The 19,258-nt window shown below is 36.4% G+C and overlaps 1 protein-coding gene across 1 annotated transcript in view; it reads left to right on the plus strand.

Annotated features, from left to right (window-relative positions):
• The first annotated feature begins 2,466 nt into the window (after nucleotides 1-2,466).
• PTPRC (protein tyrosine phosphatase receptor type C) overlaps nucleotides 2,467-19,258 on the plus strand; it is a 114,105-nt gene continuing 97,313 nt past the window's right edge. Inside the window, exons 1-2 of the mRNA XM_062210738.1 lie at nucleotides 2,467-2,499; nucleotides 2,581-2,696. Coding sequence (XP_062066722.1) covers nucleotides 2,624-2,696 — 73 coding nt within the window. The 5' untranslated portion in view covers nucleotides 2,467-2,499; nucleotides 2,581-2,623. The remainder of the gene's footprint in view (nucleotides 2,500-2,580; nucleotides 2,697-19,258) is intronic.

Here is a 19,258-nt window from a genome sequence, read left to right on the forward strand (position 1 = left end):
TTTGCTTTATGCTTTTATAGTGTACAACATAGATTTTGCTACCCAAAAGTCTATTTCCTGTTGACACTAACCTCAATTTTAACACATTAAAATAAAACATATTATCCAACCTTGGGAAGAATCTTTCTGCATGCCTGTATGGAATAGAATTGGATCTCCTAACTTCGTAGTATTTTTTTCAAAGTCCTGCTCTGAAAAGTCCTTTTTAAATGCCTCTTTCATGTTGTTGCATTTAACTTTCTATAAAATATATTTTATATGTTTTTCTCCCCTTAAAGGATGCTATGGATATACTTTTTTCCTAGCCTTGAGCTTTGCCATATATTCTGGCATAGTCAATAGCTAACAAAACATAGGTATTTACTTAAAGATATTTAAAGCTGACTCCCAAAGAGTTTTCCCTTGCGGATGTATTTTAAGAAAGAGGCTAAGGAGCTGAGTACTCAGATCCATGAACTCTGATACCTATTTTCCATTGGATCTACCTACATGAAAATTTGTGCTTAGTTCCACAGCTGTCTTGTTTGATAGTGCATTTGTCGAAATACCCATTTTTACTTGGTAGTTTGTCTCTCCAGACATTCAAAAAACAAACATAAGTGGTACAAAAAGATTTGAGAAATGTACGAGAAAAATGTAGGAGGATAGTAAGGCAAGTAACACAAAACATGGAAGAATAAGGCTCAAAACGTGACTGTCCAACTTCTAGCTGTGATACCTTCAACAAATCACCCAACCTCTTTGAACCACACATATAGAAATGGGGCTATTCATATTGTCTAGCCCAAGGACATTGTATGAACTAGATAAGATAAGCAATATTCCTACATATAAAAAGAGCCCATTAGTTAGCTATGATAATAATAATAATATTAATAAAACAATAATCTTTGCATAATTGTTAAAAATTATTACCTTGAGTTTAAGCTGTGGAGTTATTTCCATTTGTACAAAGAGGAGTATGAACTTTGCTGTGGAGATCCCAGCAGTTAATTTAACAGTAAATCAAAGAAGTTTATAGGCCAGCGCCATGGCTCAATAGGCTAATCCTTCGCCTTGTGGCGGCAGCACACCAGGTTCTAGTCCTGGTCAGGGCACCGGTTCTGTCCTGGTTGCCCCTCTTCCAGGCCAGCTCTCTGCTGTGGCCAGGGAGTGCAGTGGCGGATGACCCAAGTGCTTGGGCCCTGCACCCCATGGGCGACCAGGAGAAGCACCTGGCTCCTGCCTTCAGATCAGCGCGGTGCACCGGCCACAGCATGCCAGCCGCAGCGGCCATTGGAGGGTGAGCCAACGGCAAAGGAAGACCTTTCTCTCTGTCTCTCTCTCTCACTGTCCACTCTGCCTGTCAAAAAAAAAAAGTTTATAAATATTAAAAGTTAGTTAGATGTAAGAACCTTACAATAATGCTTCCTAAGAGCAGTTTTCAGAGTTACTGTAAAGAATCTAGATGTCTACCAAGCATTATCTACAGTTTGAAATTATAATGGATTCTACTGGTGTGACTTTATTTTTAAATGCAAGTAGATATTGTGAAAATGATATCAACTCATTGGTTGTATTGCTGAATTTGCAGTATATTTTTGCTAGGAAGCACTTTCCTAATTGATGAACTTACTACGAATACCATCAGAACCATGAAGAGCATGACATATTAATGTTGATAAATTAATTAATGTCTCACTTACCAAAAACATTGGGCAAGTATTGCTGAGAAAAAGAAAAAAAGTTAACTTTCATAAAAGACAGCCCTCAGTTTCTATTGCCCTTCTCTTCCTCATCAGTAGCACCCGGGTATCCTAAGCCACAGAAGCCCGAGTTCTTTTGAAGCAGGATCTGCTGTAGTGGAAGTGACATTTTGTTCCATCCCTCGCCTCACAGGGATATCTGTGAAAGATCTGGGGCATGCTGCTGGGTCTCTGAAAGTGACTTTGCATAGGAAATGGGTTTTTCTGCTAAAACTGTCATATCGCTGGGTTTTGGATGTCCTCATGGCAAATGACACTTGTTGCCAAAAATAATGCGCCAGTTTACTCATTCACTTGATGATCTTAACAACTCAGATACAGATGCTCTCTCCTAGCTCACTCTACCATCTTGCCATCCCCCATTTTGTGACACCCATGCTGAATCTGGTCATCTCCTAGGTATGGAAATCATTGATGATTTTGGGGTGTATTTGACATTTTTAAAGTTATATTGGAGAACATAGAGGAGTCGTATTTGGATAGTTAGAAAATCCTCTTCCCAAAGGGGAAAATGCTTTTTTCAAAGCCTACAAACTTAGTGTAATTGCTTGAATTAAGGAAGTAAAATGCCATTGCACTGACTTTGAATGACTCTTTTGACTTCCTGCAAAGAGGGCTCTCTACAGTATTTTTGGAGAAGTTAGTAAAACCGAATCTGACATCACCACCTAGCAGTTCATGTAGCTAGCAGGCGGTTTGTTCCAGGGTAGCAGAGGAGGAAATTGCTCCCCGTCTGATAAGACAACGGTGCAGGGTATGCAGTCATTTCTTTTCTTTTGGATTTGGTTTAACAGAGAGAATCTTTCAGGGAGATAACCATTGTTCTTCCTTTCAGAAGGACGCATGCTGTTTCTTCCGGATCCAGCTGATTTCCAGATATGACCATGTACTTGTGGCTTAGACTTCTGGCCTTTGGCTTTGGCTTTCTGGACACAGAAGTGTTTGTTGCTGGTAAGTCCAAGCATATTAATATTTCCTTACTGTTTCATTTCCCTTTGGAGAAGCTTTGGTTTGAAATAATCATTAAAAACACGTGGACTTGGTGACTGGAAGCGATATGCCTGTTGTAAAATGGTGCAGGTTACTGTGGCTTGGGCAGACATGGCTTGTTTGTGACAAAATACATTGCTTCTTTTTAAAAGGCATACAGGTTGGAGGGGATAAATATCATATTCTAGAATGAGAACATTGTCTATCAATCTTTGTTTACAAACTGTTCACCAGTATCATATAAGCAACAGACTTACTTAGTCCCCAAAGGCACATGAACATGTTTATGGAAGTCTGAAGAATTTTAAAATGACAAAACATGTGAGTTTTTCATCCTTTTAACAAAAAAATGCACTTTTGAGAAGTCGTAAGATGGCTTTGGTTGCTTCTAAGCCCCTCCCTTTTTTCGGGCCCAGAGTTTGCTTCCTCAAATTTTGATTATTACTGAAATATGTTCTTAAATATTTAAGTATATGATTGTTCAAAAGTACATTTAGATATTTATTAAAATATTATATTTCTATGTATTACCACAGGATATATTTCAAATCAGGTTTTTAGTTTCCTGATAATAGTTTCTATGAATTTTTGCTTTGGAAATATTTCCAGGGCCACCACCCTTTCTGAGTGCCGGGTAAACGTTACAGCTTTGACAGGACAGAAATAGTTAAGCTTTGAAAATAATGCAAATGCTATGTCCTATAGGAAAATATAACTAATTGGTCTGTGGGTACCTATTTAAGTTTGAGATCTTTGTATACTTATGGTCCAGTCAATGTATATTTCACAAACAGTTACAGTTTGGGTCATTGAGTACATTTTGTTTGATTATTAAATAGAACCAGTAAATTGATGTTTAATATTTCTCTTCATGATACAGTGTCTAAAAAGAAATTTTTATTCTTAAAATGACATTGAAATGCAACTTCTATAGAAATTTCAGAAAGGTTAAAAAAAAGAAATCATTTTTAAAAAATCTTTCTCATTGAAATTCACTTTGAAATCTTTTATTTTTAACTTGTTACCATTTTCCTTTCCCCTGAAGGAGAGGGCAGTAGCTATGTGTGGAGCACATTGGATTGTATTTTATATTTTGGATAACTCAGGAGAGTAGGAAAAAAAACAGCCTAAGATGGAATTTTTGTTAGGGTGGTTTTACAGCCTATTGCCGAGATGGATTTAAAACTCTATGTAGGTACAATATTTTGTCTTAATACAGAAAATATTTATCAAGTTGCAATCTCTCTAATGATGTTTGGGTCATAAACAAAAGCAAATTTTAAAGAAATCTAATTTTATCAAGGTGATGCATGTGTGTTAACATAAATCAAAGCATATGTTTGCTGAAAATTCTGCGCCAAGGAATGTCACAAAGCATTTCTAAATGAGCACAAAAATACTGAAATATTTTTAGAACACAGAGTAAACCACCATAAAACTTCAATTCAGTGAATTAAAGGTATTTTTAACTATAAGAAATATGCTTAAATTCATAATCAAAATGAGTATAGTAGGATCTAGAAACCTGATGTGAACTCTACTAAAGAATGTATACTATAAATAAATGAGTTGATACACATGGATTTATTTTGAAAGATCATGCTTATGTTCAGTTGCTCACATAAATATTGAGGGCAAACATTTTTCTAAAAGCATTGATATTCTTCCTGAAATATATACTTATTTTGAGAAAATATATACAGATATAACTGCATTTGTAAATACTACTATGCTATTTTTAAGTTACAAGAGTAATTCTTTGATTTAATGTTAAGTTGAAAAGTTAATAACATTTTCTATATTTCCTTATTAGCAAAATGAGTTGTATTCCATATTTTATTTTAATGTGCTAAAATTAATTTGTAACTACAGCACATATTAAGTATTTGAGCAGCAAAGTCAACAATTGTATGCTTTAAAAGTAGAAATGGAGCTGAATGTAGCAAGACATCAATGGATAGATAGATGGATAATTCAGATTTTTATTTTATTTCATCTCTAAAATGCACATGCATAAAAAGTCAAGGTTAAGCTTTGCTAGGTTACCCGGGGTTCTGGATTTGATTTTACACAAAAGTTCTTAATTTCCATTTGCTGCACCTCTGCCATGAGAAACAGAAACAAAAACTTTGTTCAAAATTTGTCAATAATTCTGTGAACAGTGATGGTTCTGAGAATATAAGGAACAATGAGTGATGTTTGGCTCTGATAAATATGAAATACCCTGCAAACCTATCCTCCCATAGTATAGTAGTTAAGATATATTGGTTTTGCTATGTGATTTATGTTATGAATTATGAATCTTAACAGTTGAGACTCATTTCCTGGACATAATTCTTTATTTTTCCATCTGCATTTTTACAAACAAGTGCCACGCCTAGACCATTTCAAGTGTTCAAAGCAAATTCTTAACAGAATTTATAAATAATTCTACTTTAGTACTAAGTATTCTACAGTCTAGAGGTATTGGGATGTGAGAATGATTACTTTTAAAATATTTCCTGCTGAAAACTTGCTGGTAACACTTATCATCGCTAGGATTTGCAGTGCATTTTGTTAGATGATAGATGAAGTGGGAATATTGGGTTGTGTTTTCATGTCCTCTCATTTTATGTAACTAAGCACAGAGGCAGAGTGGTGAGCACAAGCTAGGTTCTTTCTCTGTTCTGTTTGGTATGCTTTCACCAGTGATAATTAACTAGAGTAGGAATACAGATATCTCTACATTGTTCATATACATATGCATATCTACATATCAATTTATACATATACTATTACATGTATATGAGATTTATATAATAATTATGCTCTATTGGTTTTTCCATATTTGCCCACCTCTTAAATGTTGGGATTCTATGAGCTTCCATCCTTGGCCAGTTTATTTTTGTTTTGTGGACTCATTGCCTACTCTGTTGATCATCCTGATGCTTCCATTCCAGATTCATCCCTCAGAAACATGGAACTTATCTCTTTTCCTAAATTTGAACGTGCTCACCAAGTCCCGAAATTTTGAGGTTCCCTAATTTTGAAAATCTTTCTCCCTTTCTGCATCTTCATGGCCATTACCTTAATTCATGGCTTTCTTATTTTTCACTTAATGTATTGTAGTGCCCCCCAATCAGTCTGAAGTCTCATGCCTTCTGGATGCCTTCTATAGCTTAGATGAATAAAATAAAGCCAGGGACGGGTACTGATATTTTCTCATTCCCTTTCATTAAAATTCTACTATTTCCATAGCAATTGGGTCCACCAATAAGCTAGGAACTGGGGCTGGTACTGGACTGGGATGTGTTTTTTCTGACTGATTAAAAGAGAACAAGTGGGAGGTGTTGCCAACACCCAGTTGCTCTGGATTTCCTCAAGGCCTTTCAGGCTCTGCGCAAATCCTCTCTCTCCTCTGACCTCCTCTTCTGTCACTCTTGTCACAAAACTGCTTCACTGTTTCCCATCTTCCCTTGGCATTTTCCAAATATTTCAATTGTTCTTAGGACAACAACCTTGATGATGATACATGAATCAGTGGATGCTTTGCTGTTGTAACCTTTATGAAAACAGAAAGTATACCATACGTGTCTGATTTCTTATCAAGTACTGAATAAATAATAGATATTTTGAGTTAATCTCCAGTTTATAGTGATGGAAGGAAAAGTGAGGTTAAGAAAAATCTGAGAGGGAGAATATGAAACAAACAAAAAACAGAGGCAAAGTAGGAGGGTGTAGTTAGTAGGACAATTTTGTCATTAAATTTTGGGGTAGGCATTGTGGCGCAGTGGGTTAAGCTGCTACCTGCAATGCCGGCATCCCATTAGGGCATTAGTTCATACTCTGGCTGTTCCACTTCTGCCCCAGATCTCTGATAATGTGCCCGGGAAAGCAGCAGAGGATGGCCCAGGTACTTGGGCCCCTGCCAGCCATGCGGGAAGTCCTGATGGAGTTCTGAGATCCTGGCTTTGGCCTGGCCCAACCCTGGGTATTGTGGCCATTTGGGGAGTAAACTAGCAGATGGAAGATTCTCTCTCTCTCTCTCTCTCTCTCTCTCTCCCCCCCCCTCTGTCTCTATAACTCTGTCTTTCAAATAAATAAATAAATCCTTTTTAAAAAAATTAAATTTATTTTGGATCTAATGTTTATAGGCTTTGGCCTCCATCCCGTTTTTCTTTTCTACTTCCTTCTTTCATGTTCAGCTTCACATTTGTCTGAAAAAATCCTCTTGACTTAGAAATCCATAGTTTGAGAATGTTGTACTTTGTTCCCCTTGACCTGCTCTTTGGGCAGTCTAGCTGAAGTCAGTTTGTGGGCTGATTTAGAGAAGTAGGGGACGGAGAGGGAAGTACCCACCTGGCAGGGCAGTAACAGAAGGCATCGGGTCCCACCCTGGCAGTGCTGGTGTGGATACTGGTGCAGGTCCTGGGGGAGTGTTTGTGAATACAGATGCAAGGTGGTGTGTACATGAACCATTTGCACAGAGTCTGGGAATCACTACTTATGACACAGAGTGATCATGAATTTCAATCTGAGTGTACAAAGAGCAGAACCTTTTAGTCAGGTCGATTCACACTGGTGAACACATAGCATTGCTGAAGACAAGGTTTCCTATTCAGACCATGCGTATGGTGTCAATGTGGGTCATCATCACAGACCTTTGATTTTTTTCATCATCTTATATCTTTAAGAGATTATTTACACAGGAGAAAATTGGAGTAGAAATTTAGCTTAGTTTTTTTTTTATTTTTTAGAGACAATTCTTTTTTTTTTTTAAAAGGTTTGTTTATTTATTTGAAAGAGTTACACAGAGAGAGAAAGAGAGGCAGAGAGAGAGAGAGAGAGAGAGAGAGAGGTCTTCCACCTGCTGGTTCACTTCCCAACTGGCCACAACGGCTAGAGCTGTGCCAATCTAAAGCCAGGCGCCAGGAGTTTCTTCCAGGTCTTCCACGTGGGTGCAGGGGCCCAAGGACTTGGGCCTTCCTCCACTGCTTTCCCAGGCCATAGCAGAGAGTTGGACTGGAAGTGGAGCATCTGGGACTCAAACTATCACCCATGTGGGAAGTCAGCACTGCAGATGGTGGCTTTACCCGCTACAGTGCAGCGCCAGCCCCTTAACTTAGTTTAAACTGAATTTCAGTTTGGCCTGAATATATTCATCAGTACTGGTCCCCCACCTGGATATAGAATCAGCACTGTGATTTTGCACACATAAAGGTAGCATTCTTTAGAGAATGATACAGGAAAAAATAAAATATTGAATAATATTCATTTACCAATTTGATATGATGTCTGTACATACTACTCAAAAATACAAAAATTGAAATTATAGTAATTATTGGAATTTTGTGTGCATTGTTAAATATTTGGGCAAAACAATAATTGTTACCCAAAGTCTTTCTTTAGTCTACGTTCCTGTTTATGTATCAATGAACTACTTTGATTTCGACCTTTCAGGAGAATCTGGGGAAGGACTATTGTGAGCAGAGAATTAGGAGTCAGAAGTTACAGAAGAAAAACAAGAAAGATTAATGAAGGAAACAAAAACCATCATATTCTTTCATACAGGGCAGACATAATTATTCACGAAGTCAATATTAAGAAAATAAATAAGCGTTTTCTGTGGCTATTCTCAGTATCTGCAACCGGCGAACTTCTGAAAATGCAATCGGCAAGACTATTGATGTTTTTATTTTATAGTTTTCCAGAATCCCAGTGTAAAACTAATGCTAATGTATTGCATGGTGCTTAGCTATATAGTGTTTTAAATGACACATTTATTTCCTCCTGAAAATGAAAAACTGGAGTAAAAAAGCTACTTTACAGAAACTTTGATTTCGTTCATCTATACTATATGCAGCATACTTCCAAAAACTTGTGTTAAAGAGATTAAAAGTTGAGCTTATTTTAGTGCAAACATATTTTCAATCCATGCTTAGTTTTTCTTAATACACATTTTTATGAACTTTTTGAATACTTCTTACGTTGCATTTATGAAATTAATTACAATGCAATGATATTCAAGTAAAATCATCATCATTCATATATTTAAATTCTTCCTATTAAAACTTGCACAGTTGGAAGTAAATCAACTTCCAGTGATCCCTCAATGCTGGATAGAAGGCAACAGTTGAGGGTAATCCACCATCACCCTCACAATTTTTATGATATCAACAGTTGATAAAGTGAAGTTAATGGATATCACTGATATTTAAGAACAAATGCTCCACTTGTTAAATTGAAGATTACTTCCTGATATTCAGGAGCTGTTTGATCTAGCAGTTCAGCTACTGGTCGGTTAGTACATCCTTTTCCACAGCAGAGCACCTGGGTTCAATTCCTGGATCTGACACCTGACTCCAGCTGCCCGCAGATGCAGACCCTGGGAGGCAGTGGTGATGAGTGAAGCAGTTGGATCATCCTACTTGGATGAGAGATCTGGGTTGAGTTCTGGCTTCCTTGCTTTGGACCCCCATCTGTTGTGAGCATTTGGAAGTGAAACAGTATGAGTATCCTCTCACTCTCTCTTTGTTTCTGCCTCTCAAGTAACTAAATAAAAAATTTAAAAATCAAGTCCTGATATGCAAGAAAATAGTTAGAGAAACCTATATAAAAAGCAATAATACTAAGAAATGATACCAAATGGACAATGTAATGGTAATAAAATTTGGTTATTATATTTTAAATATCTATACTTACAAAACCCAATAATTTTATTTCACATTAAGAAAAATATTAAATGCATTAGGGAAAGAGACAGGAGTCTTTCCAAGTTGGGGAACATTGTGGCAGTTGGAGTAAGAAATATGAGGGTCCTTCATAAGGTTGGAGGAAAAATGGAATTAAAAATGTTTGTTTCAGTGCAGAGAGGTTTTGAAATCCAGGTAGCTTTTTCATAATGCACACTTCCCATGACTATTTGAGAACCCTTCCTATTTTTGAAATTTAGCTTTATAAACGTCATAATCTTGATCCAAACCATTTTTGACCTTTGAAACACAATTTACTCATCTAATAAACTACTGTACTCATTAAAATTTATGGGAATACTTTGAGAGCTATGAGATTCTCTGCAAAGTTGTCAGTTTTAATCATACAGTCCCACGAAATCACAGCACATAGCTCTTCAGCATTGGAGCTGGATCCAATGAGTCATTGTCCGTTGCTGAAATGGGCATCTTTCCATTTGATTATTGTTTATAGTCCTGTGTATATTCCCACTGAACTAGGTCTTTTTACTTGTTGATCTCTTAATTTAGTGGAGCATTAAGCCCTTGACTATAATATAAATTAAAAATATTATCTAAAAATACTGAGAGAGAACAAAAAGAAGGGAAGGAGGGAGGGAGAGGGAGGAAGAGGAAAAGAGAGGGAGGGAAGGAGGGAATATCATTATATTCTTAGAATTGTATCTGTGAACTACATTGAACCTATTCTCTTTGTATTAATATCACATTAGAATGAAAAAGCAAACAGATGGTTAAAAAAACATAGCTTAAGTTTAGGTGGCAGAGGATCAAATTCTTATAGGCCTTTGAATTTTTCTCACTTTATATTCCCTGCTTTGGGGTTTCAGGGAATACTCCAGATTCTGCCATCTACATAATTTACAAACCCAACACAATCTCCAACTCTTTGATAGGGATTTTTAGCAGCAGAATTATTTCAGCAACAGCCTGAAATCTCCCCTTCCTTCAGTACCTGTCGGTGTCCTTATCTGCCATTGCTAGAACAACCTCTGCAAAAGGCAAAACTCATCTCCACACTCCCTCCTTTAACAGCTCCCTGTGGAGCCTCATTCACAACTTAATACCAAGGATGTTTTGACTCAACTTTAATGAAAACAAACATTTAATTGAAATGTATCAACATTTATTAGTTTTCCTTGCATGGAAGTTTTAAAGAGAAAAGCTAACCTAATTTAATTCTCTCAGTATTTCTATATAGCCTAATTAAATCATTGTCTTTAAAAAAAAGCCTGAGCTGATGTTCAACAGCATTATTTTCATTCTAATTTTACAATCAGAGTCATGAAACAGCTTCCCCCACATCAAATTTTACTGATTACAGCTTATACCTCTGGGAACTTTATTTTATGGTCATTGCTTTTCTTTCTTCCTTTCTTTCTTTCTTTCTTCTTTCCTTCCTTTCTTTCTTTCTTCTTTTGATTCTTTCTTTCTTTTAAAAAGATTTATTTATTTATTTGAAAGACGGAGTTACAGAGAGGCAGAGAGAGAGACAGATCCTCCATCCACTGGTTTAGTCTTCAAATGTATGCAATGCTGGAGCTGGGCCAATGCAAAGCAGGGAGCCTGGAGCTTCTTCTGGGTCTCCCATGTGGGTTCAAGGGCCCAAGGATTTGGGCCATCTTCTACTGCTTTCCCAAGCCACAGCAGAGAGCTGGATCAGAAGTGGAGCAGCTGGGACTCAAACCACCTCCTATATGAGATGCTAGTACTGCAGGCAGAGCTTTACCCACTACACCACAGCTCCAGCCCCTGGTCATTGCTTTTCTAAGTGTAATTTTCCTTATCAAATAAAAAAATTGATTTTTTAAAAAAACATTCGTCTTATTCCGTTTAGCCAGAAAAATTTCCTGCATATAGTTTTAGTTACTTCTAGTTTTTTTTACATGTCAATGTTATGTTGAATATAATTCCTATAACGTAATGTTTCTTTTTTGTCAGACTTACATTGGTATCAGCCATTCTCAGATTTAAGTTGTGTTGATATTTCTATCAATGCCCTTCATTTTGAGAGGGAGGGCTCTTTCAGCTAGAGTTATTTTGAGATTTTAACTCTCTTGATTATTACATAGCTGACGAACATTTTTAAAAATATTTGAGGGCCTGTTCTACCTTCTGGAATTAGCATATTTTTTTAAATAAACTTGATTGATTCATCCTATTTTGAAAGTAAAGTGACAAAGAGAGAGAGTCATCTACTGGGTCACCACCAAGCGCCCACAAGAGCTGAGGCTGGGCCAGGCCAAAGCCAAAAGCCTGGAGCACCATTCAGGCCTCACACAGGAGTGGTAGGGAGCCTGCCTGAGCCATCATCTGTGACCTCAAGTATGCGCATTAGCAAGAAACTGGACTCCAGGCACGACTTCATGGGTTACGGTTGTCCTAAGGGGCAGCTTAACTCCCTGTGCCACAACACCTGTCCCATAGAATTATGTTTTCATTCTCAATCATTTGCATGGCATTCTATGGACTAGTCTACACACTTCTTACCACCTTCTTACTAATTAGTCGAGCAAAAAGTAAGGCGTAAAACTGAAGTAGTAAGTTTAACATCTTCTCAATATAAAATGATGGGTGGGAAAAATGTCCAAATATCCTCCTTTAGTCTCTGCATTTCAGAAAATAAAACAAACCACAAATGCACCTGCAATCTAACTGAAACCTTCCAAATTTCTCCAACCTAATCTGCAACCATTTCGTGACATATACTATTCATAACTTGTGCTTTCCTAAAAATATATTATTTTCCTATCTCCAAAGTGTTGGCTGGGCTATGCTGTTTTTTCTTCCTTTCACAACCTTTTTCAACTGGGAGAATTATATTTGCTTCTTAAAATTTAGTTCAAAGACCATGCCACTTGCTCTTCCACTTCTTTCCTTTATGGGTAGGTGCTTTTCTACTGTGATCACCTGGTAAATAATATTGGGGCTCCCTTTACTGGGGTGCTTATTTAAGTTATCAGTGGATCACTATTGATCTAGCATTATCTGTAGCTTTTTGGGACTGGTCCACTGACGGAATGGATGGTTAGTATGATGGACTATTTGGAAAATTTCTGGGAATAAAGAAGAAATTGCATAGAGCTTGGCTAGCAGTTTCTTTTTCTCTCTCTCTTTTTTGATTACATGCTATGTGTAAAATTGTATATCCCTATTTTTACTAGGTAAAACATGATCATTCTAAACAATTTAAGAAATACAAAAATGAATAAATAGACACATAAAAATCTCAGATTCCTAGCACTCAACACCTGACAAGTTTCTGATTATTTCATGTGATCAGACTAATTAAGTCTACATATTTACTCATAAGTTTATTAATTTATATGATGAACAACTATTTTATGAATGCTAGCTGGGAATACCACATCCCCTGCCTATCTTCATGAAATCTGTAATATCTATGGTAGTGGCTTCTTTGAGAAAGGTTTTAAAGTTTCCAAAATTTCCATCACTTCCCCAAATCTCTCTCCATAAAATAATACTATGCCTTGCTCTGGATAACTATCAGAATGTCAATATTTTATAAATTATAAATAAAAAATCACTACTTAAATTCTATGTGTAATATACACAGTAAAAACTGTGTTCCTAGAAAACTATTTCCAGGCTTCCATTCCAATGAGATTTTCTCTGCAAACGTCTGTTATACAAGTCCTGAGCTGCCTCTGATTTGTGTAGATTATTACTAAGTACTTAAAAAAATAAAGTGATATACACAAAGTGGACTGGGACTTGACAGTATTCCTAATTTGTTTTAGCTGTTTGTTTTGTGATTTACTCTGACAATGAAATATTTATTTGGAGAAAGAGTTAAAAACATACATATACAGATACCACATAACTAAATCCTTAGGTTTCAAGGTGGTTTTGCAGGGTAATTCTACAGGCTCACCAGTTAATAGCAAATGGGGGCTTGCTTGCTAGAGTGAGGGCTGGGGTTTTAATGTGGGTCTATCTTATTCTCAGCCTATTCTTTTTCTACTGCATTAATCAGTCCTCTGAGTGGTCAGTTGGGTAACCAGAGAGTTTCAGGTATGACTACATGAAGGTCAGGAATCACAGCAGGACCAAAGGCAGTTGAAGTTGTTTATATGAAACATGCACTTAAGCCCAATACACGTTGTGCAATAAGCCACTTATGTAACTTTAGAAGATTTAATTTACTTAACATTGTATGGCTCTTAGACAAAGCGCAAAGACATCTTAGGTTGATTCATCTTTTGCTACACAAATAATGCAAAAGTGATGCATTACAGTTATTTGAAAAGGGAGTTACCCAAGTACAAGGAAGGCTCTCTTGAGGTGAATTATCCAATGGAAAGAATGGATTTTCCCCCACCTAATTTGTTTTTTGATATTACACAAAGTGAAAATCTTTGAATAATTCACCAAGGTATCTAGATTTTTCACTGTTTTTGAAGTGCAAGGGAAGTAACTTGACCTTTCTTGAGCACTTTGATCATGGAAAACACATGAGGTTCTCATCTTATTCCAGGAAGTAGAGACAACTGAACATCTTTTCATTCTCATCCAAGATGCCTAGTCAATGAACTAGGTAGGACTATATTACTTTTCCCCATTCCACAGAGCAGTTGGCTATAACTTTAGAGAAAGTAAAGATAAAGGGATGTTTATTGTTTGCTTAATATGTTATATGTGAACTGACAATGAGATTATTTAGTGCAAACATTCTCTTCTGACTTCTTAGATTTCCAGATACGCTTTGGGTTTTTAAAATCAGATCTTAGCTTATGCTTCATAAATACTAATTATTTCTACTTTTCAATGATTCATGTTTTTATGTTCCAAACCTTCTTATTGATTCTTTAGGGATGATCAAGATATGTAAGAAAAACAAGTGAAACAGTAGATACAAATTCAGAATTTCAGCTATGAGAGAAAATAATGATCTCAGGAGGGAGATAAGCAAAAGAAAAGGGCCAGGGAACTGATAATGTAACTTACAGAGATGGAGGTAGAAATGATGGATTGAAACAAGTTCTATTTTCAAAGTGGTTAAGAAGTCGATCTTGGAAATCTAGCCTATAGTTTTCCCTATATTCCATTCTGAGCCTGCCAATCATGAAATATTGGGAAAATTATCTTTCAAAGGTTTAATTTCCTCATCTGAAAAATGCTGATAATAGCAAAAGATATTAAATGAGACAATTCTCATTGACTCAATAATTGTTCATACAGCCCAAGTACACATTAGGAACATAGTAGTGATGATGCAGTGTAAATAAAACAGGAAAGTGCCCATTTAAAAAAAAAAAAACTTTATTTATTTGAAAAGCAGAGTTAGAGGGGGGGAAGGGAAGGATATCTTCCACCTGCTGGTTCCCCTCCAAAATGGCTGCAGTGGACAGCACTCTGCCAGGCCAATGCCTAGAGCTTCTTCTGGGTCTCCCACATGGGTGCAGGGGCCTAGGGACTTGGGCCATCCTCTGCTGATTTCCCAGGCATGATAGCAGGGGCTGGATCCAAAATGGAGCAGCCGTGGCTCAAACCAGCACCCATATGGGATGCCAGCACTGCAGTCCATGGCCTAACATGCTACACCACAGCGCTGCCCCGGTGCCCACTTTTCTGAAACTTACATCGCAGCAAGGAAAGATAACAAACAAGAAAACAAATGAAGTGAGAACATTTCAGATATTGATAAGTGCTGTGAAGAAAAACAGTGTGATTTAATAGAAATAGGCCAAGTTCAGTGGTGAATGCCCCGTTAGATGGCAGGATCAAGAAAAGCATCTTTGAAGACGTGTCTGTGAGATACTTGTTGACTGCCTACGAACATGAATCTTGATCTATGGGAAGAAGAACTGGCAGGTGCAAAGGTGCTAGGGCAAAACCAAGCAAATTGGTGGATTCAAAGTACAGATACGCCAGCCAGGGCATAATAGTGAATAGAGACTGAGTTGTTTGTGTTTAAGTGAAGGAGATAAGCAAGAGGCAAGTCATGCAGTGCCTTGTTGCAAATGGAAAGAGTTCATATTTTATCCAAAGTTCCATGAGAAGAAGCCATTTGGAATGTTTAAACAGACTTAATCTTACTTCCCTGCTATGAATTGAATTGAATTGATTGGAAATGAGTCTGCCTAGGGCCGGTAAGGTGATTGAGTTGGTTGGACAGAGAAGGGAGATGGTAATTGGGACTAAATGCCAACCCTGGAGATAGAAAGAAGGGAAACATCTACATAGGGTCAAGAAAAGGACAAAAAAGTTATAGAGAATGACTGTTGTTTTCCCTATGAGTAACTGAGATGAGAAAGAGTCAAACAATGGATAAGCAAGTGAGTTCTATTTGTCTATCATGAACGACTGAATTCTTACCAGACATCAATTAGAGATGTGACGAATCAATTGGAGATAAGAGTCTGGGGCTCCTTAGCCAGGTCTGGAATGGAGACAGAAATTTGGGAGTCACTGTGCACAGATGGAATTTAAAGTGAAAGGACAGAATGTGATGATGTAAGGGAATGTTCAGATAGAGAGGAGCAGAGGACCTAATTCTGAACCCTGGGAAATTTAATATTTGGGAAGAAGGACTGGGAAAAGAAATAAAGAGGGATGTCCAATGAAGATGGCTGGTGAATATTTTGCTTTGAATGATGCAAAATGGAGTTGATGATGTAAACAGCTTAGTAAACTCTATATAAAAATTCAAATTCATGTCTTTTCCTGAGAGGTTGTACAGTACTTGCAAACATCCTAACTATTGCCAAACATACCTATTTAACTTTAATACTGTCAGAAAATTAATTATGAAGGAATTTATAAAAATATTTATAATTAAATATCTTCAACACATGCAAATATACCCCTTGCTAGCTTAGCTATTTAAAAGAGTACAACTCAATGCAATTTGTTTTAATAGAAACTGTACAATAAGGACTAATGAATTAGAAGTTTAACTGGAAATGTCCTGAGAAGTTAATGCTCTCTGAAGCCACTGAATGATATGCTTTTTTTCTGCAAATAGATAAAATATTCTAAAATACTATTTAAGCCAATATTTAATATAAGTCAGAAGATTTGTTGCCAATTAACTTTTTGCATAAAAGGTTTATCTAAAAATTTTAAGTGTTCCTTTTTTTGAGTAATTGAAAACCAATTGGTTATCGATTTGACAGGTATTGGGAAGAATCTAATGCCCTTTATATTTACATAGCATGCAAATGGAGGATAAGTCTTCTTAGGAACATTTCATGTATATCTATTCATTTTCTATATAACACCTATTCATATATGTTTATGTGTAACATATATACATATATTGAGCATATACATATGATATTGAATTCATTCACAGCAAATTTTCTTAAAAATATAAATATAAGTAGAGCAACTTACTTCTGTAATTAATGGTAGCTAATATGAAAAATTAGTATTTATGTGCCAACCTATTTTCAACATTTACCAATGTTAACTCACTTACGTATACAAATCATTATGAAGTCTGACTTTTACTTGCCCTTCACATAATAAATTGGTTAATTTATCTTCCCAGATATTTATTATAAGCTTTACTGCTTATCATATCCTAAGAGGGAATAGTTTAATTTTCCATGTTCTAGTTTTAAATTCTAAATTGAGAAAGAGGGGTCAAGAGAGGGAATTAGCATTGTGTTTCCCCTGCACACCGGAGGCTGTAGTGTGCTTTGTACGTTTCTCTACGTTTTGTTTTTATTCCTCAGAGTATTTGCTAAATATACAGATAATTCCCGGCTGCTAATTTTAGTAGAGGAAGCAGAATTATGGTGAAAATAAAGGAGTTAAGTAATCTAAGTATGTATGATATATTGTATTATGGTATTTTGCTTAATGGAAAAATAGGTGAGTCAGTTGTTTAGGCACTTAACAGGGATCTCAGAAATGAACTTGTCTAGAAAAGGCTCAGCACAGGAGAAAGTCGCACAGCTTTCTCTTCTTGCTTCTGCTTCATTTTCATACTGGTCTAAAGCAGCAGCGTCAGCTCATCTCCATCCTCATTAAAAAGGATGAACCAGAGAGAAGGGGTAGGGGAGAAAGTGATGAAGAGAAAGCACATCCATTTAAAGCAAATGGTGTATGAGTGTGTGAGAAGCAGATAATCTTGCATGTAAGCACCATCATGTGTGGATCAGAAAGCATAATTTGCTGTAATGCAGGAAAAATCGGTTGCATTTAAGCAGCAGGGAGATAAAAGCCTACTCAAGCTAGATAGTCTGTTTACAGACATGTTAGTTCAATTATGTGAACAAATGCTACATTTTTTGACCCACCATTTCAAGAATGAAAGTTTGATGTGGAAATGAGGAGACACGGAAACAAAAGAGAACGGAGCATCTTATTTCAGTGAGGAGGCTGAGCTGCCTCCTTGCTGCTGGCGACTGTAGAGTCCTGAGGTCCAAGACAGGAGAGGTTCTCACACTAAGATGAAAGGTACTTTTAGAATGACCTACAAGAGAAAAATTACTAAGGCCTTTGCCATAAAAGATGCTCCCTTTTCTAAGAGTAGACAGTGGTGGTCTATCAAGGTCAGCTAGGCGTTGTGATGACAACGATTGGGCATGGCCAGAAGGAGACCAAAGGCAACGGGAACCTCAAAATTCTGGAGGAGGAACAAGGCAGATATGGTAGAAGGAGTTCTTCAAAGCCAGGGAAATAAGAATATAAAAATACCTTTAGTTGTCAGATGTAAAACGTGTACCAGATTTGTCACATTCTATGTTTTAGGAGCACGGGAAGACTAAAGCCATCTTCAGTTGATATAAAGTTAACTGCAGATATCTTCCTATCTATCTTAGTCAATTTTAAAAATAAAATTTAAAAATAACTGTTATGCTTAAAGAATTCCAAAAGATTTTCTTTGTTATCCTTAATATGTTCTCTTAAGTTAAATGTTAATGCTTATACTTGTAAGTGTAGGGTAGTAATAGGAAACGAATGTGAAAGCAGTTCGTAAAATGTAGTGCCTTGAAATAATATGGTTACATTGCTGAAGCATTTGGAAAACTATAAAGGGGTACTGAGATTCTGTCGTTACCATGATCATTACCTTGCGTTTGGTTTTTCGTTTTAAGAGTTGGAGTAAAAGTTGAAACTTGATGAAAATAAGAAATGCCTCAAATATTACTCTGTAAATCAAAATACATAAATGTAGTGTTTGACCACCACCCATGTGCACTCTTAGTGATTATTCTATTCTCCTGACATCTGTATTTGGTGAAGAGTAGTAGACAGAAAATGAAAAAATCACCGCCATCCATAAAGCTAGGATTTTGTGGAATCTTGGCTTGAGTTAATGGTTTCTCAGTGTATGAAGGAACTTGCTTATCATGGATCTCTTTGCTAAAGAATAACCTTTATACGTTAGAACGATGTATTTACATAACTGTGTTGGTGGGGGAAAATCATGAACCTTTTATTTTAATTCAACCATAATTCCATTCCATATTTAATACAGAAGATATTCCTTATGTTATTTTAAAGCAAAAGCACAGCTAATTTATAAAAAAAAAATGTTTTGCCCATTAATTTTCTCAGAAGTAACACTTCTTAAAGATATCAGACACCTTAACTTGCCTTTTCCTCCAGGCCTCCATTTTGTGGGCTGAACATCTGGGTTTCATGAGGAAGAAAACATTTCCTTCCTCTGGCTTTTCCCTCTCTCATAGATATTCATGCTTCATGTTTGTTAGTAAAATAGACATAATTTCAATATCTACTGTTAAACACACATTAATTATGGAATTTTCAGTGGCTTTTTAAATTAAATACTTTTAAATTCCTTATAAAAACAATATT

Source organism: Lepus europaeus, chromosome 14 (genome assembly GCF_033115175.1).
Source record: "Lepus europaeus isolate LE1 chromosome 14, mLepTim1.pri, whole genome shotgun sequence".
Taxonomy (NCBI): domain Eukaryota; kingdom Metazoa; phylum Chordata; class Mammalia; order Lagomorpha; family Leporidae; genus Lepus; species Lepus europaeus.